The sequence below is a fragment of the Pleuronectes platessa genome, chromosome 1 (assembly GCF_947347685.1).
Source record: "Pleuronectes platessa chromosome 1, fPlePla1.1, whole genome shotgun sequence".
Classification (NCBI taxonomy): domain Eukaryota; kingdom Metazoa; phylum Chordata; class Actinopteri; order Pleuronectiformes; family Pleuronectidae; genus Pleuronectes; species Pleuronectes platessa.
The window spans coordinates 14,350,073-14,374,054 of NC_070626.1; the positions used below are offsets into that span (position 1 = coordinate 14,350,073).

The 23,982-nt window shown below is 41.3% G+C and overlaps 4 protein-coding genes across 4 annotated transcripts; 1 reads left to right on the forward strand and 3 right to left on the reverse strand.

The window, feature by feature from the left end:
* Positions 1-9: 9 nt before the first annotated feature.
* nip7 (NIP7 nucleolar pre-rRNA processing protein) lies at positions 10-3,656 on the reverse strand. The gene is made up of 5 exons (XM_053426050.1): positions 3,495-3,656; positions 3,295-3,381; positions 3,049-3,187; positions 647-787; positions 10-347 (listed from the first exon to the last, which is right to left on the reverse strand). Exons 1-5 carry the CDS (start codon positions 3,548-3,550, stop codon positions 228-230), a joined length of 543 nt encoding a protein of 180 aa, XP_053282025.1. The 5' UTR covers positions 3,551-3,656; the 3' UTR covers positions 10-227.
* On the forward strand, positions 3,608-10,063 carry cdc42se2 (CDC42 small effector 2). The gene is made up of 5 exons (XM_053426061.1): positions 3,608-3,765; positions 5,086-5,321; positions 6,172-6,273; positions 6,354-6,432; positions 7,900-10,063. The coding sequence occupies exons 2-4, from the start codon at positions 5,268-5,270 to the stop codon at positions 6,426-6,428; spliced, it is 231 nt and encodes a 76-aa protein (XP_053282036.1). The 5' UTR covers positions 3,608-3,765; positions 5,086-5,267; the 3' UTR covers positions 6,429-6,432; positions 7,900-10,063.
* Positions 10,064-11,697: 1,634 nt separating this feature from the next.
* LOC128445659 (interferon regulatory factor 1) lies at positions 11,698-17,390 on the reverse strand. Its single transcript, XM_053428410.1, has 7 exons — positions 17,228-17,390; positions 16,957-17,056; positions 14,786-14,965; positions 14,548-14,706; positions 14,415-14,467; positions 14,234-14,324; positions 11,698-13,230 (listed from the first exon to the last, which is right to left on the reverse strand). Exons 1-7 carry the CDS (start codon positions 17,315-17,317, stop codon positions 13,112-13,114), a joined length of 792 nt encoding a protein of 263 aa, XP_053284385.1. The 5' UTR covers positions 17,318-17,390; the 3' UTR covers positions 11,698-13,111.
* Positions 17,391-18,412: 1,022 nt separating this feature from the next.
* LOC128439648 (uncharacterized) lies at positions 18,413-23,651 on the reverse strand. The gene is made up of 10 exons (XM_053422013.1): positions 23,464-23,651; positions 23,316-23,377; positions 23,105-23,219; positions 22,329-22,468; positions 22,073-22,215; positions 21,809-21,971; positions 21,559-21,652; positions 21,318-21,384; positions 20,557-20,630; positions 18,413-20,454 (listed from the first exon to the last, which is right to left on the reverse strand). The coding sequence occupies exons 2-10, from the start codon at positions 23,365-23,367 to the stop codon at positions 19,662-19,664; spliced, it is 1,641 nt and encodes a 546-aa protein (XP_053277988.1). The 5' UTR covers positions 23,368-23,377; positions 23,464-23,651; the 3' UTR covers positions 18,413-19,661.
* Positions 23,652-23,982: the final 331 nt, after the last annotated feature.

Here is a 23,982-nt window from a genome sequence, read left to right on the forward strand (position 1 = left end):
ACTAGAATATATACAAAGACATAATGGATTTATTGGAAAGATGACATTTACAAAAGCATTCTGCTCAATTTTCACAATTTTCAGAAAAGAAGCTCTCAAAGGGATCATGTAGATTGCAGGTTAGCTGGTATCACACGTTGAGTCGATACAGGTGTTTGTTTCTCTCCCTTGAATGTCTGAAAATGTGAGTGTTACTGGAAAAAGGAAGGTTTGACTACTGTGCATGTTTAGGTTAATGTATCTTCATTCCTGATGAACTCTCCCACATCAGTCTGGTGGAACACGACAATGGACATGGGGTCAACTCGCCGGCACTCCTGTGTCGATTTAGCTGCGACTCCGAAACCCTGAGAAATGACAACGGGTTCAGGAATCTCATTGGTGGAGGGGAACAAGTTAAACCTATTTGGCAGAATATGATCCTAAGCCAACCTGAGTTTACCTCAGACGATACGGCATTGTCTACTGTGACTAGGCAGATGCATTCAATTCAGGAGTAAAATTATTATATAAGAAATGGCACTTAATGGTGCAGACAGCTCTTATTTGAAGTATCTTAGTCATCCCAGCAAGAGTTGCGACGTGCAGCGTCAGCGGGAATATAAGCAACTGCTGTGATCAATAGTATCATTGTAACAGGACTTACCAGAGGCACGTCGGCCATGGAGTAGACGACAACGCCCTGATACTGCACAGTGTTCTCAGTGATTCTCCCAAGTCCGGATTTTAGCACATGGTTTCCATAGAGGAAAGACTGCTCCGCTCCAGGCTTCACCCACACCTTGAACTGAAGACACAGGCAGAAGTTTCAGGTTATTCATATGTGCAGGAGTTCATCTGATCTCATTTCAGTCAGTGATGAAATGTTTGAAGTGGTTAAAATAAAAACAAAGTTAAGATGCACAGATATTAGTTCTCAACCCAAATCTTTGTATTGTCATCAGGCACTCAGCAGGTGCATACACTACCTCTTGATATAGGGCTGACAACCTTTACATGTTAACTAATTAATACTAGAACTCCGAAAAAACAGTGGTGTACATACAAGTGTAAACTTAAGGAATCAGTGTCGTGATGCAGGATGTTTGTGCGTATCTTCAATCTAGTTGCTCTGTACATTACTTCAAAGGGAATTCTGGGTTTCAGTTGTCAAAGTTGGACCTAATTAATCCTACCAGCCCTCTGCTCATGTTTCTGTCTTAACAGAGTTACAGGAAATAAACTCCAACACAAACTTGTAAGAGATGTTGAACATGTGACATTGAATCAATTGTAGCTAAAATATAAAAACTCCCCATGAGAAGCAATGATGCTAAAATCAACAACAGGCATATACAATGTCTCTGTTGTGGTTTAACACTTTGTCACTGTAAGATTCCACTGACTGACAGAAAGGCTTAGGTCCAAATAATCATTTGGTGGAGTGAGAGGAATTGTTTGTCTTTCTTTTTTAATCCTTATCTTCATCTGCTTGCCTGAAATCGGATCACAGTGACAAATTTTTCCTGACATTGCCGGAACCGGGAACCATCATAACAACATGCCCGAGCAACCCAAACTGTTTACTCTCATCACCCCCTAAAACGAGACTACGCCTACTGTGTAGAGATGACAGTACTCTGGGAGGATGCTGTTCATGACGCGGGTGAGAGGAAGAGACTGCTGTATGCAGAAATGGCCTCTGAGGCAAAACAATGTGGCTGGAAGCAATAGTTTGTCCTGTGGAGGTAGGCTGCTGTGGTTTTATAGCCACATATACAATCATGTTGCTCAAAGATTTGGCAATCCAAAGGCAACCCCTGCGGCAGACCATAAAAGAAACGTCAAGGACTTCAGAACGCTCCAGCCAATGTCTCTGGTTCTGAAGGAAAGATCCCAACTGGGACCCAAGATGCTAGGGACCCACACCCAGGTCTGATCAGCCTGTGGTGGGCCTGCCTTGGAAGAGGGTGTCTTGTCAGTAAAAGGCCAAAACACCCAATGACATTGAAGGGATAGTTCATCCAAAAATGAAAATGCCCTCATCAACTCACCACTATGCCAGTGGATGGGTGGGTGAAGTGTTTGAGTTCCTTAAACACTTCTGGAGTCTCGGGGGTAAACATTGTCAGAGCAGAATCCAACACAATTGAAGTCAATGGTGATTCCTTCTTCAGAGGTAATAAAACAACAGAAACCATAAAATGCCTCCATACTGCTCCAGTGGTGTTATCCAAGTGTCCGAAAGCCACGACATTCATATTCGAGATGGAATAAGGTCATTTCCTGCGTGTTTTAAACCTAAATATCCGCAGACATCTTCCGACATGGAGCATTCAAGGGCCGTCGTAAATGCTTTGTCTGCTAGCTTAGCATCTTCTGGTGAACTTTTAGGCTTAAAACACAGTGTAAATGACCTCGTTTCGAGAAATGTGAATGCCAGGGCATGCGGACACTTGGATCATCCCACACAAGTAGTATGGAAGCATGTTATTTTTTTTATACTGCCGTTTTATTGCGTCTGAAGATAGGTCACTAACGCTTTAATTGTATGGGATTCAGCTGCTACACCGTTTACCACTGAAACGCCGAAAGTGTCTTGTGGACTCAAAAACTTCACCCTCCCCTCCATTTGCATAGGGGTGAGAAGATAATGTGGTAATTTTCCTTTCTGTGTGAACTATCCCTTTAAATAAAGGCACACAACTGATAATATGGCCCCAACATCTGCTGGTGATCCCCAACATCTGCCAGTCGTTGAGACCTATAAGGGCTATTCACCATCTAATCCTATGTTCTGAAATAAAACAAGTGTTTTGTTGCTTTTGATCAAAAACGATAAATCACGAGCACATTCATTGCAAGTGAAAATAACTGTAGATTACAGGTGTGGTAAGAGATGATCCAGAGGTGCAGCTGTGTTTTTACGTCAATCCAAAGTGCAGCTCGGCTTAAAATCAAAGTGTCACCTCACTATGTGTTTTTAAGGTCACACTCTCTGATTGCATGTCTTAATCAAACCTCTAATGACAGTGTCTGAGGAAAGAGAAGCTGTGATGGTGCAGTAACCTTTGCATAGGGGGCCAGATAATCCAGGGCAGTGATGTGCAGCCGGAACTTGCTGGTCTTTGTGAACTTTCCAAAACAGGTTCCCACTGACACGAGCTTGTCCCGGGAGATGTTGGTGGCCAACTTCAGAATCTTCTCACTGCGGTTAAAAGAAAAGAGGAAAAACAGGGTAAAAACGGTCAAGTGAACGATGTTTGAACATATGATCAGAAAAGACGCCATTAATGTGAAGCCATCCGCCATCACCTCATGTAGTAGACACGATCGTTGTGCAGTCTGAAACAGTAGGAGCCGTCCGGTCGGTCCACGAGCAGCTTGATGTTCTCTCCGATGCTGTCGATGAGAAAAGACACGGATCTCACACACAGACCAGCATGCTCGTGTTCCCTGGTACAACCGGGAGTCTCGCTACATCATAAACAAACATGTCCTCCGCGTTCACTTACTATTTCGACAGCTTCTCGAACATGGTTTTCGTCTCCTCGTCTGTTAGCGGCCTCATCTTGATTATTTCGAACCCCACGTTTCTCGGTGAATATCTGGATCTCCTGTGAGCAGCGTGAAACGTGGGTCAACACGGAAGCAGTCACACGGTGGAGCAGACTTCCTGTGACGTAATCAGTGGGCGCAGTTCCGGCTTGTTTTTCTTTAGCATTCTTTAGCTTCCAGACGTTCGAACGCTCCTGTCTTCTGCTCCCGCTAACCGGCCGCGATCTGGTGAGTTCATCCGCTACAAATGAACACAACTGTAGTAAATATGTTCCTCATACGGCGGGTGAACAATTAGCGAGAATGTGGGTTTGTTTTATGTTTCGTTTTGGTTTGAACAGTCGGGCCAAGTCTCTCGGAAACGGGCTCGGTTAGCCTGGTTAGCTAGCTGTCAGTAGGGGGAAAACCACGGAGCGTTCTGGTGCGAGCTAACTCCGCCGCTAGCCGCCGCTGCCTCGCTGCAGGCACGACGCTGCTCCACTTCCACAGCCATTGAGTTTGAATGAACCCTGAGACGCTGGGTGTCGCCTCGGTAGCTCCCTCGCCTCCACCCGCTGGCTTTGTCTCGTCAGCTCCGACTCTTGAGTGCGGGCGGAGGACTTGTTTGCCGCAGCGGCGCGAAGTTGCATAACCTCCAATTGTTTGTAAATACCCATTACGTCCGTTTAATTCCGAGATCAAAGGGGTGATCCTGGCAGCATCTCCTCGCTCATTAAGATCAACACGGGGCTGGGATCTGCTGCTGCTGCCGCCTGGTGACACGACTCACCTGCAGCCAGAGCCCGGTGACAGCTCCCGTGTCAGCTGCAGAGCCCCAGCGAGGGAAAGCGGCTCCGTCGGCCAGCTGTTTGCATCTGTCACAGCCTCGGATCCTCCTGTCAGCCCCTGGATGAGTCACAGGACCGATCCTCGTCAGACGACCCGTTTTGGGAATTTTCTGCCGCAATGAAGTTTGAATTATCCTCGGGGTGGTTTGAAATGAGTCAGCTGTGTTTAAACTGCATCTCCTACCGCCTGACCACATTGTTCCAGCTGTGAAACCCAATCTGTGTGTGTCTTCCCTGTGGCCTTCCCAGTCCCAACACATTCATTTTGTATAATAGCCATCTTTGTCCTGCTGAATGGAGCACTCCAGTCGTGTTGTAACATTTCAGGCCTTGGAATTGATATATCATCAAGGCTGTAGTGTGAACAACAGCATACTGAATATAGGTAAACATCCCATTGGATAAAGATAATTGTGAGAAAATATGTCTATGAGCAGAGAATGGCATGCGCTTTATAAACTGCCAACATTTTATTATAACGGAAACTATTGTGTTTTTGGCTGACCTTCACGTACATCATTGTACCTGCCTTCAGTTACATGCATTTAACCTCAGCAGCTAAATGATCAGTGGTGCCCACAAGTTTCAAATCCAGATCTGACTGCACGACAGGAAAAAGAAAATAAGACAGTGTCAACTCACTTACTGTCATAATTGCTGATATGACCAAAATTAGTTCTGTTGTTTTTCCCCCCCACTTATAACTGCAACATGTTCACAGGAGTGTGTTCCCCGTGTTGGGAGTACAGTTTTCTCGTGCCTGCTGTTTACCCCAGAGAAGCCTGTGTCTGTCGTCTGTTTCCTGCAAGTGTTTGGGGCTCTGGTAACACTGAACAGGAAGAGAGACTGTGAGACGTCTGGACTGAGAGAGGAAACTGCTGCGGCTTCTTCGTCGGCCTCAGAATGACTGAGTTCTGGGTTTGTTTCAGCTGCTGCATTGCAGAGCAGCCACAGCCTGTGAGTATGAAATTACTCTGATTAGCTTTGGAGGACAAACTGCTTTTCTCATTTTTTTTATTTTTTATGTAACTGTTGAACATACACCTACAGCACACTGACTTCTATTCCACACGTGCATCAACATTTTTCAGAAAACCACCTTAATCTCATAATCACATCTCGGCATCATAGACTGATGGTTTAAGTTAATGCAAATATACAGAATTCCTATGATATTTAGGGTTAAAATATACTATGAACTTTGAATTTTGACTCCATGTCACTCTGTAGCACAACCTGCTTGTTCAAGATGGCCCCTCACTGTGTCCTGTAAATAACCTGATGTGTGCACTGAAATGTTAAGAATTTGTATCTATTTCACTTTAACTGTATAAGACTGTGTGGTGGAGTTCTTTGCTAAGTTTCAGTCGGCCTTTTGGTCTTTTCGGACACGCCTGTTGATCCTCTGTTCTACGTCTTCACTGGAGATTTGACTATAGAGAATATTCCTTATTCTTAAACAGTTTCTTATGAAATATTGTGGTTGTGAGTATTAAATTGCTCCTTCCATGATAGATTCGACACAAAAATGGCAGGGACCCCAGCTGAAAACACCCAACTGTTTGGTACAACACTTATCTAGATTCAATAAGGTTGGCCAATGTGGGAGTGAACAACCAGCTGTTGTAACACATTGTAGTCAGCGAGTCTTACAATGAACAGATAAGATAAGTGAAAAGGAACAATGATGTTTGCAGTACAGCACAGGCCTTACTGCTTTAAGTCAACAGCTTGTGACTCATATTTAGGATCTCCACCCTTAGTTATTACTAATATTGCCTTGAATTCATTTCATACTAATTTTCAGAAACGACGGCGACGGATCGATCGGTCCATGATCGGAGAGCCAACAAACTTTGTTCACACCACACACGTAGGATCGGGGGACATGGGCCTAGGATTGGGATCGGTAAGGTTTTTTCCAGGATATTCAACGAACAGTGCGCAGCAGTCTCAAGTTTCCACCTAACTAACATTTGATGCGTGTAGGTGGATCTCGTTCAGTCCCAGATGAAATCTAAAGGGGGCTACGTGCACGGAGGGTCTGAAGGTTCACAGTTGTAACGAGGTGAGGGACACTGTTTTTATCCCTTTGTCCAACTGATAATCAGCCAAAGAGTTCTCAGTTCCTCTTACGGCGGGTGTTCATGCTGAGAGCTGTTTGTGGTTAGTAAAAGGCTGACTTTGTTATTAAAGGGACACAGTTACCGCCAGTTTTTAAATGTAATGTAGAAGCAGTTAAAATACATCGGAGTGTTGTTTTATCTGCAACTTTTAACAGAGCAGTGGCGCATTCTGGGTAAACACCGATAATAACAACCAGATCATCTTCAAAGAAAACACGTCTGTTTCTCATTCCTTAATGTAGGTCACTCATCTGTTTTAATAAGAAATCATAACCATTGATATAATTTAGGCTTTGGGAAATGCTGGCCTCGGCGTCCGACACTCTTTCTGAGTCAGAAGATAAATACTGACATTTCTAGACCTTCCAGTCAACCAGCCTGACTCCACTCAAGCTGTGTCCCAACTGATCATGCTAAATCATAGCAGCAGCTATTTGTGCTTTAACTATATATAGTCATGTTTTATTTGGGGAATCTTGCCTGTATGAAGGAATGTACACTGTCATCTTCTTGATAAGCTTAGTGGTGATATAACCACTTCCATTTCCCGTGTGCCAGTGGCTCATCGCTCACTAACTGAGTGATCGTACATTTACATGTTTTTCTTTTGGTATATTTCGCTCAACTGTTTTTCTTTTTGTTTTCTTTTTTTAAACTGGCCTGCTGTGGGCAGTGGCTGTTTTTTTTCACTGGCCCTCGGCACCTGGGTAATGGTGTAGCTTGCACCATGCCTTGGTTTTTAAACTCCCGTGGCCATGGTTACTTTCAATTTAGGATCCTGCAAACCTTAGATTGTAAATAAGATGGACGCCACATTTCCAACTCCTTCCACTATCCAGAATTCAACCGAAAATATCACAGATAAAAATGCTGCCATCTTGTAAAGTTGAAGCCAATGCTTGCATCGTAGTGATAAGTGGATGGAGCCCCGGTAGTGACGTCCTACAGATACACACGTTCAACCAATCGAGACTCAGTCTCAGCTGTCAGTCATGACATTTCACCATGTTTCTATAGTACGAAATAACTACGCTTAAGGGAAAAATGTACACTTGGTCATACATCAGTGTAATAAAAGTACCTCAAATGAGAGACACCATATTGGGCGTTAATATATTTGATGTGCACCTTGACTCTAAATTTTGGTCCATGATCTATGACTTGTACTGCAGCCAGACACCAGGCAGTGTTTGAGAGGCTTTGGCTCCATTGTTGGGGTGCTGTCATGTTGTCCATCTTTATACACAGTGTATGGCCTGAACAGATTCAGCCCTAAGATATCAAATATATATATATATATATAGATTCATGCTTTTGTGGTAAACAGGTGTGATTTGCACTTAACGCACACGCCACCTATCTGCCACGTCTGACATCTTAACGCTTGTCCCCCTTCTTTCCCCACACAGCCCTTCCGTCTTGTGGAAACTACTGTTGTTGATATGAGGAAGCGTTTTCAAAAAAGCAGTTCTGTCTGTGATGGACGCAGGACCAAAAGATGAAACTACTGCTTTTCCATAATGTTGTACATATTTTTATTTTCCATTCCTTTTTGTTTTAATGAAAGCACTGCTATCCATTTGCTGCCATACTGTTGCACTGTAAAGAGTAATTGTTAAAGAGTAGATTCGAGGGTTTGGAAAGCTCATAAATCTCAGTCAGATGTATGCTTGTGTGTATGCATGAGGATAATTATTTTCAAAAATACTTGCTGTTATAGCCCATTTGGATGCCTGTATTTATTATCTGATTTGTAAACGGACCTCATGGTGGCTGGGCCACGCTGGAGATGTGGAACATTCAGTTTCTGTCTTTCTTCTCAGAGGTTTATCAAAGGACAGGTCGCAGGTAGCAGAGCAAAGAGTTATATGTTCATTGTTTTATTCTGAAAAATACTCAACGATTCTCTGAGTTGCTTTCAGGGTTGAAAATTGCTGTTTTGTAATAAACTTGAAATGAGTAGAGTACACTGGACCATACATTGTACGCTCACACTTGCTTAGGAATTTTGCATTTTTTCAACTGTTCTTTTTTTATATTCATCTAGATTTGAACCATATAGAATTTTAATAAACTATGAACTTCTTAATCTGCCTTCTGAAGTCATGTTCATTATTTTTTTTACTAGTTTGATTTCTAGCCTAGTCCTTTAAAAAAGATTCATATTTTTATAAGCATTTTTTGTTTTTCAAGATGTAAACTTTAAAGTAATTAAATCACCACCGGGGTCAGGTTTCGTACAGTTAGTTTACCCACTATATGTAGAATCACCATCATCCTCTTTTTGCTTGACGTTTGTCAGATCAGTTTGTTAGATTTAATGACTTATTGGACAAGTTCTCTTCACTTAAAATCATTTATTAGTTTGGCAGAGATGTTTTATACCTCCTGAGATTTGAGTGGTTCTGTGTTTTTAAAAACCTGGATGTTGGCTCTCCTGAATCTGATCCATCTTGTGTTTGTAATCCCATCGCTTTAGTGTTAAAATGTTATCATGCAAGTATTTTGTCAACATTTAAATCATGTATGTATATAAAAAAAATCCTTTTGAATGGACCATCAGTTAAATTTGTACCCGTTTTTCTTTCTGTCTCAAGCAGCATTAAATATTTTAAACCTTCTAGTAGGAATAAATACCTGCAGCCCTTCATGCCTGATTATGTTGATCGTCAGTTAATGCTCAGCTAAGAATTAATGTTCTCCTTTAATCCACTGGCTGCTACGTCTGTCGTCCTGCACAGTGTGGTCGTACGTTGTCCAAAGTTCTGATCCAGGCTCCATTTTTCAAACATCATTAATCAGTGTAGTCAGAGGTATGGAGCTCACCAGCAGGCCTGGATCTATAATTACATGTGATTGTTTGTCCTCCATGTGCATCCTGTGATTCAACAACAGAATGTAATTGTATTATTAAGTCGAACAAAAAGTCTGTGTGGATTGTAAAACGAGTGCTATTGTAAACTATTCATGATACAAGAATGAAATCTTTGTTGGTGCCATGCAATGGAAAATAACAGATATTGGAAACACCTAGCGTATATTTGTAATATCTTATAATTTACAGCCTTAAAACCGCTGGTTACCACTTTCCCCGACATTCACAGACACGTTCAATGATGTGTTTATTGCCACAGAGATCTATGTTTTTTGTTTCAATGTTTCTGTAGTAATTCCTGTGTAGAACCAGATCTAAATAAGTGTAGTCTAGTAGGTGTTTTTGTTTCCAGCTCTTGGTTATATGCTGTGGTATTCTGCTGTGTGTGTGTGTGCAGACCATATAAATGTGACCAGCAGGCTGTGTTGGTGGACTGCTTGAATGTGATTTTCCTTCTGGGATTCCTGTCACAGGACTTGTTTGGACTCTCGTGACGATGATAATGCTATTGTAAATACGCAACATGAACGTAATGGATCCATGGTTTTATTTGTATTTGGGGTCGAACATATTTTAGGTTATTATTCTTTTCTTTTCCTGAGGATCTGCCTGATATGTAGCTCCCACCTTGAGGGAAATTCATCTGACTGCATTTTTTCAGAATAAACTATGACAAATAAATATTATCTGTTAATGTTTGACTGACTGGGTGGTCCATGTTTTCACTTTAGGTCCAAATCCCACAGGTCTATGGGGATGAGAGCGGAAGACTCAGCTCATTCTGCTGAAAAACATATATACATATACAAAGGGAGGGACTCCTGTAGATAACCAGTGGTGGAGGAAATGCACAAATATTTTAGTTAACTAAAACTAATGCAAAATAATCCACTGTAAGTAAAAGTTCCGCATACAAAATTTCACTGGGGTCAACGTAGTTTTCAAAGTATCAAAAGTAAAAGTTGTCTATTCAGAAAAATGGCCACAGTGACTGATATAACGTTATTGCTGATGCTTCTGTACAGATAATGCAGTTTTATGTGTATGATTGTGTAAGGGGCATTTTACCTCTGCCAATGAGTTTTCAATGCTGTTTGTCTGTTTAAAGCAGGGGTGTCAAACATACGGCCCGCGGGCTGGATCCGGCCCGCCAGGGGGTCCAGCTCGGCCCGCCAGATGACTTTTATAAGTGTGAAATTTACAGAAAGACATAATTTGCATTTTTATAAAAGTAGCTGCGATTCCTAATCAGTCCACTAGGGGCCATTTATCGCCGGCCCTCACTTTCACTTTCAATGACATGGCAGCAAGTTTCTGTGGTCAAAGAATTTAATATTCGGCGTCACTATGAGACTCAGCATGGCGAAAAATACGACCGCTTGCAAGGACAACTGAGAAATGACAAGATAAATGACCTGCTAGCAAGTCTAAAAAAACAACAGTCTGTTTTTACCCGGAGCCTGGAGATAAGTGATGCAGCAGTGAAAGCTAGCTACCTTATTGCTAACGAAATAGCATCAGGCTCAAAGTGAAAGCACAGTATACTGAAGCACAGTATTGGTGAAATTGCACTTTTTTTCTTAAGAAATTTCAAAGATTGTGAATCAGAATGTCTCTTAATAATATGGAGGTTTATGAGTACAAACATTTTGTAATTTTTTTAATCGATCAAGTAATTGCTTAAAAAACTGTGTAAATGCGATGTCGGCTCATTTCTCGCTTTCTGACGCAAGAGAGGGAATCTGCAGAGGAGAGCCAAGTCAGATAAACAGTGGGCTGATGTCTGAGTTTTTGGTCTTTATGTTTCTAGTTTATTTTAGAAAGACCTTAAAATAGGGTTTATCATCCAAAAACCTTCACCAATGATTTAAACATAGAGAAATATTGTCGTTATGTATGCGTTATTATGCTATGATTTTACATAGATTGATGATTTCACTTTAAAGATATTACATTTCATGAGATGACATCATTGTTAAGTGAAGCTGCCTTTACAGGTTGAGTCAGATCTCTTATTAAGAACTCCTGACGGTCGAGGGGTCATATAATAACTCCTCTGCTGCTGCTTATGTGTCACACACAACCAGAGCAACGTAGGCATAACAGAACAGCCACAATACATGTTAGCTTCTTTGAGTTCAGCGCATGTATTAGTTAATGGTAATACACACAGCCTTCTGTTCATCCATGACCTCGGGCTGATCTGGGCTTTTCATATGAACTGGGAGATGACGCATCTCTAACAACCCATGTTCCTGAGCTGTGCTGTCACTTACCATAATGTCTTTATAGGATAGAAATAAATACAACAAATTCAGATTATATACACATGTCGTAGATCAAGTTGATCTTTATATTGCTTGGGAACATTAAAAAAACACACAGAAAATATGATGAGTATCTAAAGGAGAAATCATATGCACTATACAGACAAAAAATACATGTCATTCTTTAACTCCACCTAGCACTCAATCCAGGTAGCATGTACTTTATTCTACTGCCTGCTATTTTAACAAACGCAGGCAGAGAAAAGACAGGTCCTGCTCTGAAATGAAATGATATCTGTTTACTCTGGGAGCTGTGGTGTGAGCTTGGTGTCACTTCAGTGAGTTAGAGCCACTGAACCATGGTGAACCCCAGTGAAGAAGATGACACTTAGTGAAAGCTTGGCTTGGAACTGGATCCTCATCTCAGCGTGCTCAGCACAGATGATGACCGACTGACTGATGAAGCAAAATATCTGTCTGCACGTCACCTCTCCTGTTTCTCTTTGTCAGTGGTCAGCTCAGCAGTGTTGGTACCTAGTATTTGTGAACTACAGTTCGGACTACATGTTTAACCAAAGCCTGACCCGATGTTTCTTTGTTCTGGAGACAAAGGAGAGCCTCCAGAACTCTGTCTCCCAGGGTTCAACTTCCACTACACACCTAGTTGTTAAACTTCCCCTGGACACAACTTTCAACCACTATTGGGCACTATGGGCCCAATGACCCATGAGGTCACCAGGCCAATATAAGCCCAGTAACCTCTCTCTTATATCTCTCTCGCTCTTTCGACTCAAAGAGTCTCTCCTGGAGGAGAGGTGTGGTGTAGCTCTCCAGCTCACCCAGCAAGAGAAGCTTCCTCCCTATCCAAGCTCTACCAACATTCAAGCAGGCCTGCCTGGAGCAGACTGCTCAAACCTTCTAAAAGGCAGCGACGCGAGAACTTCAGCACGAGAGCAGCATCGCACAGCAGAACCACAACAACAGGAGCCACAAACCGGCAAGACCACTTCACTGGACTTCAAACAGCACATCAACCTTTTCCCCCATTTCATAGATGGGTAACACAACTGGGCTTAATAAGTATACTGGGCTAAGCAAAGACTGTTCAATTCTATTCATGTTATGTTTATAATTTTGATTTGTGCTGTTGTGATACTTGGTAACAAGTTATTTGAAAGTTAATGTTAGATTAAACTAACTACATTCTCTAACCTGTCACCAACACAGACACACACATCTCCCCAAACTTAACACATACATGTGACCTCACCCACATGGTGGAAACATTCCAGGGGGTCCTTTGTTTTCATAGTTTTTGTGATTTTCAAATGTATTGAATGCCCAAAGGCACACTATTTAATGGTGTCATGCTTGAGGTATCATATGCACAACAGCAGATGGACAGGAGGAGGAAACAGTTGAAGGTTAGAAACAACACATGTATGTTATATGTTCAACAGGAGAACCACTGGTCCACAGCTACAACATCAGGTTTTGCTGATTTGTGGACCAATCAGAGAGCTCCTTCAGGTAATTCGGACCAAACAGATCAGAGTGGTTCTCCTGGTGCAGAGAGTACGAGTTATCATCACCAGCACCTGCAGAGCAGAAAACAGCTAATTCACACCAATGCAGCGAAGATGTATTACTTTGCTTCATGTGATTACACACACACACACACACACATTTAAATATGTACCTTGCACTTCTGTTATTTATTAATTATTTTTTCATGGTATATCCCGCACTAATACTCCCCATATTCCACATTTTTGTCTTAAGCATTTTCTATATTTATCACTCAGAATATCTGAAGAGATAGATGCAGATGAACATATTTTGTATAACCAAAATGCCTAACTTGCATAATAGTAAAAAAAAATGCAAATGTAGAATTGAGTTTATGGGTTAGGGTTAGGGTTAGGGAGAATATCTGAAGAGGGTTAGGGTTAGGGTTTGAAACTGACCTGCAACGAGTCCTGACCTAAATCCTATTGAAAATCGTTGGAAGAGCTCTAATCTGCCAATAATAGGACTCCTACTGACTGAGAGCCTGAAGCCGATGCAACGGAGCACACAGTACCAGCAGACAGATGAGGGAAGCTTCTACGAGGCTGCAGGAACCATGCAGAGGTTCTGATAGATGTGCCTGAGTACATTTTGTGTTGGTATATTGTCACTGTTATGGAAATTTTGTTTTGTTTTTTTGTTCAGTGGTCGTCCTCGAACAAGAAGGTTGGTGGTTCAAATCCCATTCTTCCCCATCTACATGCCGAAGTGTCCTTGGGCAAGATACTGAACCCCTAAAAAAATGGCCCCTCATAGATGTTGAATGAAATAATTGTAAGTTGCTTTTGATAAAACCGTCTGCCAAATGAGATGTAAAGTAACCTCATTATATTTAATAATTCTGGTTATATACAATAATGGTTCAATGGCATCTATTACTTTAGTTATTCTAAATTGTGTACTTTTACTTCAGCAGTGCCAATAATCCAGTACTCAATCTGTATATGTATATATGTATACACCCATGAATATATCTAAATAGTATTTGCACAGTATACTTTGATATGTGTGTATATGTATATAGTCCCCTACAGTGCCAGTGGTCCCACAGTGTGTGTGTTCTCCATTTTCTCTGTTCCCCACTTTGGTTCCAGAGGTCAGCGTTGCTCAAATGGTCCATCAGCTGTATCAGACACAACAGGATGAACCGCACAATGTTAGTTCAGAAGAATAAAACTTGTCTCTATCAGTCAGTAGGTTAAATGTTGGATACCTTAAACACAGCCTCAGTCTGTTCCTGCTCCTCTGGTTCGGCCTCCCACATCCCTGCACATCAACATAATAATAAGCATCATCTTTATGAGGCAACATCTTTTAGAATCAACATCCTCGACAACAAACCTCACCGTGAGTTTGAGAGCTGCTGGATACGTCCTCTGCAGGGGTCTCAACCCTCTGTGTTAGGTCTGAGTTGAGTCTTATTGTTGTGGGTTGCCGACTGTGCACGGTGTTGGTACCATCACCTGAACTGGTCTGCCTCTCTCTGTGCCTGCTGGACCGCAGCCCTGCAGGGGAACAGGTCAGCTTGTGAGGTTTCTGAGACAGACTTGAAGTGATGCAGACGTTTTACCGTGCATGTCCTACCTCTCCTGCGCCGGTGGGCCTGGGTGCTGGGCAGCATCCTGTAGACTCTGTAGGCGTTGCTGCCTCTCTTCCTGCTGTGCTCCCGCAGCTCACAGATGTCCGGCAGGGAGTTCAACGCACAGCGGAAGTTTGCCTTCCACGTCTTAGGATCTGGCTTGTCTTCACCTGGATGGTAGCGTCCTAAAGCGAACAAGCATAGGGACAAAGACTGGTCCAATACTGTGCGTGTGTGTGTAGTCCAGTTGTGCTCCACACATTTTTGGAACAAGCTCCCAGAGAACTGCAGGTCAGCTGCAACTCTTGGTTCTTTTAAATCAATCCTGAAGACTCTCCTGTGTGCCATTGTTTGTTAAAAATAAATAATTACCTTTTTATTAAACTGCACTGTTATTTTCACTCTTCTATTTGTTTTTTATTTATTCATCTTTTATTCTCTATTTAACTTTTTTAATTACTTTTTTAATTCTTAAGTCTTATGTTGCTTTTGCAATTTGTCCTGATGCCTTTTATATTTTATGTAAAGCACTTTAAATGACCTTGTTGTTGAAACGTGCGACACAAATAAACTTGCCTGGCCTTGCCTAAATTTTGGCACAGATCTGGATCAGGGGCCAAAACAGGATTTATTCTTTAACATACAAGATAAAGCATTTTGTAACATTTTCATTGATTTCTCAGAGAATATTTAATGGATCATTTCTGACTTGTTTAGGGGACTGATGGGTTGTTAATGAGGTCATATGCAGATCTAGTGAATTTAAATGTGGCTTCATAAGGGGACTGCTGGGCCTTGGCAGAGGTTTGTTATTTGTTAACCGATCAAATCAGTGTGAATCATTTATAACTATATATTGTTATTGTTATTGTTAACACTGTCTATGTTATAGTTGTAATTAGTGACAATTAATCTGTTGACTGATTACACAGCTAAATAAAATAAGCCTCAGGTACATGAGCTGTTATCTTAATAAAAACAGGCACGACAGATCACGTATCATCGACTGAACAGTCAAGTGACTTCATCTACTGCTGGGTTCTTTCTCGCATTTGGCACCTCTGTGTGATTTGGACCTTAAGACAGACCCTGGATCATTTACAGAACACAAACAAGGAGCGGAGGTACTATCAGCTGTTTTAAACTTTACACAGCAGCTATTTTCCACTCTGAAAAACTGTATTAATGATCCTTATACGTTCTGTGTATTATCATTTTTATTACCTTAATATTCTTGCTGCAGATTATGTCATTGTTATTGAGCGGTTGAACTTTGCCTGCAACATGATCCTCCTGCACATTCACAGCAAGTACAGTGGCGCTTTCCCATGTGATGAGATGCTGCTAAAGTCACAAACCATGACTTTCCCAGGACCGGCGTGTGCGTGTGTGTGTGTGTGTGTGTGTGTGTGTGCGTGTGTGTGCGTGTGTGTATGGCATCTATGCTCAGAACCCATTAAGCCAAAACATCTGGTGATGAGATGATCAAACAAAAGCACCTTACCTTAGATTTATTACATGAAATTAATAAAAATTATTAAAGTGGTTTCTGTTCAGAGAGTAATCCACAAATGAGCAAAATCCAAAGAATGTTGTCAATGTTTCTTATCTGCTTTTTCAATAAGCAGGTAATCTGACACAGATTACTTTTGAAAGTGTCCTGAACATCATGAGAAGATGCCAGTTGAATGAAATTAAAATTAGCACATATTATTTGTAATTAATTATGAGTCTTACATATTTCGATCAGTGTGTTGCTCACACTAAGACAAGGTGAAATTAAACAGGGTTTAATCAGCCCTGTCAGTTGAATTGATCTGAGGTGAATTCTGTGTTGAATTAACAGACAAACACTGATGTTGTCATTGATTGCTTTGGATTCCAATCCTTTTGGCTACATAGTATGATGATGCCAGGAATGTGGTAGATCAAGAAAGACCTGGACTAAACAAAACAACCATGTTTGTGCTGGAAGGAAATTTCCTTTCAAAATATATTTAAATACAAGAAATGATACGGCTTGCTGAAGATTCTTATTAACACTATTATTTATTTTAAAAAATCATTAAGTCAAACTCCAGTGTATAAACTTAAATGGAATGAAGGAGAGGAGTCAAGACCAAAAATACATTTAAAAAAAAACAGTGTGATGAAAGTGCAGTTGTTGGGCTCCTACCAGTGTGCATGGCCCAACTCCTGAAGAGAGTAGCATCTCGGTCAATACTCCAGCCGTGGCGAGCAGCATGTGTCCATGGGACTTGGAAGATTTGTGCTGACTGTAGAATAAAGAGTAAAAAAATGGTTGTATTGTTGGCAGATGTGTTTTCTGACCAATGTCCTGCTTTCAGGTGTACAGTATGTGGATCTGCAGCTGTGTGAGTGTGTGTGTGTGTGTGTTGTTGTGTGTGTGTGGGGGTGTCTGGTGAAGGTGAGATGCAGCACTCTACCTGGTCCAGCCAGCTGACCCCTGGATACCTCCCAGAATGAATCTGCTCCTCCAGCCACGGCCTCAGCCTCAGCCGGCCTGGTTGCTGCATGCTGCGGTCTGAGCGTCAGGTGTGCAGTAGAAGCTGTTCCGTGGTGCAGACGGGTCACCAGCTTCACCAGAGTTTCAGCAGTGACAGAAAATTTCAATGGAGCTCAGATTAAATCAGAGGTTACTCTCGGACACCATAGCTCCTCCCCTGGGTTCTTCCAATCAAAAAACTTCTTCGCTGCTTAAGTGGCTTCTCCAATTACAGGAAATACATACAGACATCTTGTTCTCATGCACGTGTAAAAGTGCATAAAACTATGAGCACTTTTTCACAGTTCTTCAAAATAAAACAAGCGGTAAATCAAATGTACAATATATCTGTATTTGGCTTTAATTCTGCACAGGTCACCTGCTGAGTTAAAGGTCCAGTGTGTAAGATTTAGGTGAAAGGGATCTATTGGCAGAGATTGAATAGATAATAATCCTAGTGATGTTTTCACAAGTGTGTTTCATCGTAATTGTACCAATTGTTGTTTTCTGTACCCTAGAATAGGCCTTTTATATTTAAATACTTCAAATTTACATCTGGAGCCAGTTTGGAGCGAGTTTTTATGACAACTGAAGGCTACCACCGCTTCTCCATAATGTTTGAAAAGGGAGGGTGAAGTGAGCGGTATTGAGCTGCGACATGCAACCTAACCACTAGATGTCACTAAATTCTACACACTTCACCTTTAATATTAGTGATCGTGTTGTTTTTCAGCGATGGTGTGTATTTATAAATATGGCCACCAGGAGGATGCTGAGTTACTGTAATACTGTAAGACAGATGAGCTGCTTCACATGTTGCTTCCATAAACCGGATCAGCACATCTACCGTTGAGGTTTATACAAATAATTATTTTGTTTTCATATCCCAATGTACTAATGAATCAGTAGGTGGATTTTAAATATGACAGGGCATTTTTGTTATTAGGCCTACACAATAACAGATCTCAAAATCCTTTACTCACTGGGTCCAGCAATGTTAGTGCCAGTAACCTCAATGTTAATTTCAGATGTGTCAAAGACAAACTGAGGTAGATTGAAAAATCTTCTTTTGTTTTACAAAATAAATAACTCAGAAGCAATAACCAAAAAGCTTTGATCCACAGGCCACATTGTTAATAACTTTTATTTGAACCAAAAATATACCACAATAGTAACATTTACCACTGACTCACACGTTGTCTTATCATGAAAGAGATTTCTCCCTCAGTGTGGTGATAAGCATAGACTGCTGTGTGACGCTTGCGTGGGTTTCTATGGAAGCGTGTCAGCAGTTCCACAGAAGAGCTATGAGGAAGTTGCCAGGGAAGCATGACGGCTGTTTGTCAAGGCTTGTTCAGACACAGACGTTAATCACTTCTGCTCTCTTGAATCCTTTTATGCAGATTCATGGCCAAGACACAAAACTTGAATTTGAAAAAGAGCCTAAGTTAACAATCACATGCGAGATACAGATACATGAATTCCCTGTGGCCTTTTTTGTTCAAACGTTTAAAAAAAGCTTTTGTCTCAAAAGTACTGTGTGTTCTCTAGGAAGATAATGTTTTTATGTACAAACTTTACAGCTGTTTTACATCAAAACAAACCATGTCATGTAACGAAATGTCTGGAGTAGCATAGCATTCAGAAACTACTTGTTCTTTAAAGTGCAAAAGTTATCTCATCATTAGGGAAGGGTAGGGTCAGGCACAAGAAGAAACATGACAGGATGCATTTCGAGAATAAAGTGGAAAATGTCAAGAACTAGAACTAAATCAAAGGATTTAGGATTTGAAGTAATAAAGTGGTAATGTCCCAAATAAAGTAGTTTTTTTCCATCAAATCCACTAAAGGAGTGACTGAAATTTTTGCACAGAACTAACAAGCTTCACCAACCTGTATTTATGTCCTAAAAGAGATTTATCTTGTTACTAAAAACTATCTTGTGCAATTTAACCAACTAATTTACGAAACCATTTATGCAGTCATGTGGGCTCATGTTAATAGATTGATAAATTATTTGACTTCCTTCTTGAAAAATAAAAGGCATTCTCTACATTTTGACTCTATTCTCGGAATGCAAAATGAGGAAACAAATCTTCCTACTCAAATTTTTTTCTTGACATTGTATTGAAATTTCTAAACAGTAAAGAAGCAGGCATTACATATATTACTCATATAAATTAATGGAAAAACTTGAAAGCATAAAAAGTCAGTGCTACACACTCTGATAGCCGCTGTCTGTGAAAACTGCCATGGGCAGGTCAGCAGAGAGCAAAGAGAGAAAAGGTCTTTGAAGCTCAGAGAGAAGAGTGAGGGAAACCTGGAATCGCCAGTGAGTTGATGGTGAATGATTCCACTGGTAATTTGTCTCGATGTTACTCTCCCACAGGCTGCCCCACCAGAGTTTGAAATGACTGGTAGGCATCATCCACTTGAGGACAGCTTTGTGAGCCAGCGGGCACGAAGCTGGTATTGTCCTCACGTATAATGACCAGCTTCCTTTCTTGATTTGGCTGAGTCGTCCTACCAGCCCCCTCGTCAACGCTCTCATACCCAGCCTCAACTCGGGGCGCAGGATCACAGGAGGCGGTTGTGTCGGTGTCACTGGAGATTGAGAACAAACTGGAGTCCTCTTCATATGATAATCGACCTGAATCTGCATTGCACTGCTGATACGACATCTCTGTAGCCATTGGAGGTGAACCTGACAAAGATAAATTAAGAAGCGGACAAGCTGGCGCACGTTGATCGGGGCCGGTCACCATCTTCTCCTGAACAGGACAGTAAGCAGAGTCACAAACCATCTCAGCCTGTGTCTGGACTTCAGATCTCTCCTTCATTATCTGATGTGGCGGGTTGGGAATGAGAATTGAATAGCTTTTATTGTCGAAGCCAGATGATCCAGAATTCTCCTCCACAGCTTTTACTCCACAGGGAGTGCAGGGAGCGGAGAATAAACCAGCGGCTTGGTGGGATTTATTGAGAGGATTGGAGGTAAGAGGTGATACCGGGCTGATACCGGGTAGCACTTTACTGAGGGCATCAAGACGACTGGCCATAATGTCAGGCGCTTCTGTGTTAGCGTAGCTGAGACAAGAGGAGCCGCTGCCGATTCCACTGCTTTGCTGTAAGTTCCCGCTGCTAAAGTCGGTCAGTGATCCCTTTGACCTGATAACCGAGAAACAGGTTTAAAATAATATGCCAAAGTACTAGACATCCCATAGAGGGTAATGTGTTATACGGTTGATGCACCAATGCAGCCATACTCACCAGGATTTGATGTCATCTTGAATAAGGGGCTCAACACTGACAGAGGAGGTGAAGGGCGACTGGGGCTTCAAGAGCTGGAAACCAAAAAGATGAACAAGATTAAGACTGCAAATGTGACAATATTCCGTTTAAAGGCTTGTTTGATAAATATAAAAATACAGAATATTACACCAATGGAATTACATGCAGTACATGGGGTGAGTCGTTGTCCCTAAATTCCACTTCTCTGCCCCTAACAATGATAATGCCAGTAAGTCTTGATAGAGTGAATATCTATGGCTGGGGAAAAAAGCAGATGATAAATAGTATAAGCTTATGAAAATTGTAATGACTATAACATTGATGTTTAAGTGTGCTTTAGTAAAAACTAGAATAGGACTCAGTCGAGGGCATACCTCTGCCAAGGCCCGACAGTCCCTTTAAAATTCAATCAAGCTGCACCAAATTATACACACTCATCGATATCAGTTCCCTTAAATGTGCTCGATTTTTTTCCCCTTTGATTATTATCCGAGAAAACTGTGAAAATTTTACAGAAAGTGAAAAGCAATTCCTCGATGTGGCCCCTGATCCTGATCAACAGCCAAATTGAAAGGCTGTTTCCTGGTAATCCGTTCAGTTGGTTTTGTGTAATCTTGCTTAAATTCATACAAACCAACAAACAGACAGGGAGAACATCACCTCCTTGGTGGAGATAATAAATATACAAAACAATTGGACCTGCAAGTTGGTGATTTGTGGGTGATTACTTGGTGTCTCACCTCTTCAGCAAATGGACGTATAATAGGAAGTTTGGGATTAGGACAATTGTCCCATGTCCTCCTCACCCTAAAATCAAACATGACAAAAACAAAGTGAGACACATGACAAAGGGAGTTACAGAATTTTAAAGAAAAGCATTTTTACCTTATCATGAACAGAGGCAAGGCAATTTCATGTTACAAGAGATGCAAGGTGCTGACAGAGAAACAAGGAGGTCAGTATTTTATCTACACAACTTACTTTACAAAACAGTAAAATGCAGCAGTGGCGATGAGGACTGCAGCAATACTGAGGCTGAGGATGAGAGCCAAGAGCAGGGCGTAATGGGAGGCCGCTGGGAAGTAACACGTATGAAGGAAGTTACAGTTGGTACAGATGAAATCGAATTCAGAGATTTAAATAGAGAGAGGGACATGCCTTCTTAAAGGTAGGATTGGTAAATTGTTTGTGAAACACTTTTGATAAAAAGTGAACAGAAGAGGACACTTACGGGTTGAGAATTCCCACTCTTCACTGCTGTCACTAAACTTCTTGCTGAGATGAGTGTAGCTCCTCACAGTGACAGCATATGTCGTGCTTGGCTCTAAATCTTCACCGGATATTTCATAGATATTCAGGTTGTCAAAGGTTTGTGGTTTGAACGACTTAGTGACCTGCAATACAGAAACAAGAAATCAATGCTTTTGCCTAGTCCGTGTCATTATATGTCCAGGACGATTGATCTCAGAGTAATACAGTGTGACGGCTCTCCTACATTTTTTGTATCTCCTTTTTTACGGTACATCACTTCAGCAGTCAAGCTGCTTTCGAAAAATCCTTTCATGTTGTTTTTCCACTTGACTCGGAAATTCCCGTTGACCTCGTCTACTGAGATGATTGTTGGGACTTTGGGCTTAACTGTCGAGGATAAGGGAAAAGACAAGTGAGAGGAAAGCATCTTGAAGAACCTCCCTCCTGTGTTGCACCCATCCCCTGTTGATCCTTCCTTCATTCAACAGCAACCAACTTACTGCTTCGTGTGACAGCGATGTTTTTGGACTCCACTCTTTGGTCTCCTCTCCAAACCTCTACTGTGTGACTCTCTCCGGGAACAAGTACCATTTCGAAGGAGCAACAACACTGGGAACTACACATCTCGGGAATGCAACCTCTGTGGGATACGAAAGAATGTGCAACATGCTGTGAATAAATCATGTTTCTAGCTTCCCCGTTGATTTTAATAGTACATATGCAATACTGTCAAACAAGAATGTAAAACTACAGTTTCAATCTAAACAATCATTATGCTTGGAAATATTTCAAAAATATGATCGTTCTTAACTCAACAAACTAAGACTCAGAGACCATTTTATGTGTCTTCATCACATCCCATCTGAATTACTGCAACAGCTGCCAGGCTTTTAGCCCGAAATGAGATGTGATCATATCCCTATATACACCCCTCTTAACACACTCTGAGTCAGTGATGTCTTTAAAGTCCCTTCTCAAGATTTTCAACTGGAAACCTTCCCTCACTTTGCTTTTCAGTTTATCTTCTGTTTTCACATCCAGTATAAGTTTTGTATGCATCAAATTCTTTTAACCTGTTCCATTTTAAACTTATTTCATTTGAATATTTCTGATGATTGTATTAAATGTCTGTTTTATTTGACTGCCCTTGTATCCTGTAGATAAAGTTGATTATTATTTTAATTGTATTTGTTAAGTTTGCAACAAAACTAAGCTTAAAATGCACAGTTGACTACAGAAATACACAGGCTCACTACTGACTAATTCAACAACTCACCGCTTTTTGGTGGAGAGAGCCACATTATATCCAGAGCAGTTCTGCGCTTTAAACTCACAAAACATCTGTTTGTCAAAGTCGTTGGTGCAGTCCAGATGTGTTTCCGTATCAACACCTGTATGACACAGACACCACACGGTGACAGCAGGTAGAGGGGTCAGGTTATTGATTGTTTAAACAACGATCTACATGTGCAGTTTATTACACGTACCTGGGAGAGATATGACAGTGATCGCTACGATCAGCAGGAAAATAGAAAACATGCTTTCTCGCCTGAAAACAAACCCAAACACGGATCAGTTTCCTTAAAAACAACAAATAATTCTCAGACATGTTCGGGTGACGTCGATGTTGCCTACCTGTGTAGATCCGCGCTGAAACGTAATTTATTCCATGAACAATGCAACCATGAGTCGTTTACACCCTGCTGCTGCTGTAGTAGGAAGTGAGCGCACACACTGATCCACACACAGTCTTCCTGATTTGGAAAGAAAGCACTTACTGTAAATGTTGCGCCATCATTTCCTGTGAAGTTCGTCCCACTCACTCAGTCAAAGAGTACAGAGAAGGCAAGATGCTTCACGCACGTTTCACTTTTCACTTAAACTCGAAAGTGTGGGATAAAATACTTCAAATGCTGGAACCTAAATAATTGAGCAGAATGAAATAAGGGTTGGACCAGGGATATTTATGTGAACGTGTAATAGCTTTAACCATACAGATGAAAGTGTTGGGAGAATCCACAAACTGCACTGTAAAAGTTCTTGATAGTAATTGTGCATGCAGTGTAAGATGTTCCTGTTACAAAAATGTTAGGTTCATAAACACTTACGAAAGAATTTTTTTTGCACTTTGGCAGTGGATTGCTACAAAACTAT

Coding starts and splice junctions, on each gene's coding strand:
- cdc42se2 (XM_053426061.1), top strand. CDS start 5,268: ATGACTGAGTTCTGGGTTTGTTTCAGCTGCTGCATTGCAGAGCAGCCA. Junction 5,322..6,171: donor TTGCAGAGCAGCCACAGCCT/GTGAGTATGAAA, acceptor ACTAATTTTCAG/AAACGACGGCGACGGATCGA. Junction 6,274..6,353: donor TGGGCCTAGGATTGGGATCG/GTAAGGTTTTTT, acceptor TGATGCGTGTAG/GTGGATCTCGTTCAGTCCCA.
- LOC128445659 (XM_053428410.1), bottom strand. CDS start 17,317: ATGCAGCAACCAGGCCGGCTGAGGCTGAGGCCGTGGCTGGAGGAGCAG. Junction 14,966..16,956: donor GAGTTGGGCCATGCACACTG/GTAGGAGCCCAA, acceptor TGTTCGCTTTAG/GACGCTACCATCCAGGTGAA. Junction 13,231..14,233: donor ACTGTGGGACCACTGGCACT/GTAGGGGACTAT, acceptor TCTGCTCTGCAG/GTGCTGGTGATGATAACTCG.
- LOC128439648 (XM_053422013.1), bottom strand. CDS start 23,367: ATGTTTTCTATTTTCCTGCTGATCGTAGCGATCACTGTCATATCTCTC. Junction 21,385..21,558: donor GCATTTTACTGTTTTGTAAA/GTAAGTTGTGTA, acceptor GTTTGATTTTAG/GGTGAGGAGGACATGGGACA. Junction 20,631..21,317: donor TACGTCCATTTGCTGAAGAG/GTGAGACACCAA, acceptor TTTGGTTTCCAG/CTCTTGAAGCCCCAGTCGCC.
- nip7 (XM_053426050.1), bottom strand. CDS start 3,550: ATGAGGCCGCTAACAGACGAGGAGACGAAAACCATGTTCGAGAAGCTG. Junction 3,382..3,494: donor TTCGAGAAGCTGTCGAAATA/GTAAGTGAACGC, acceptor TCTCATCGACAG/CATCGGAGAGAACATCAAGC. Junction 348..646: donor CCATGGCCGACGTGCCTCTG/GTAAGTCCTGTT, acceptor GTCATTTCTCAG/GGTTTCGGAGTCGCAGCTAA.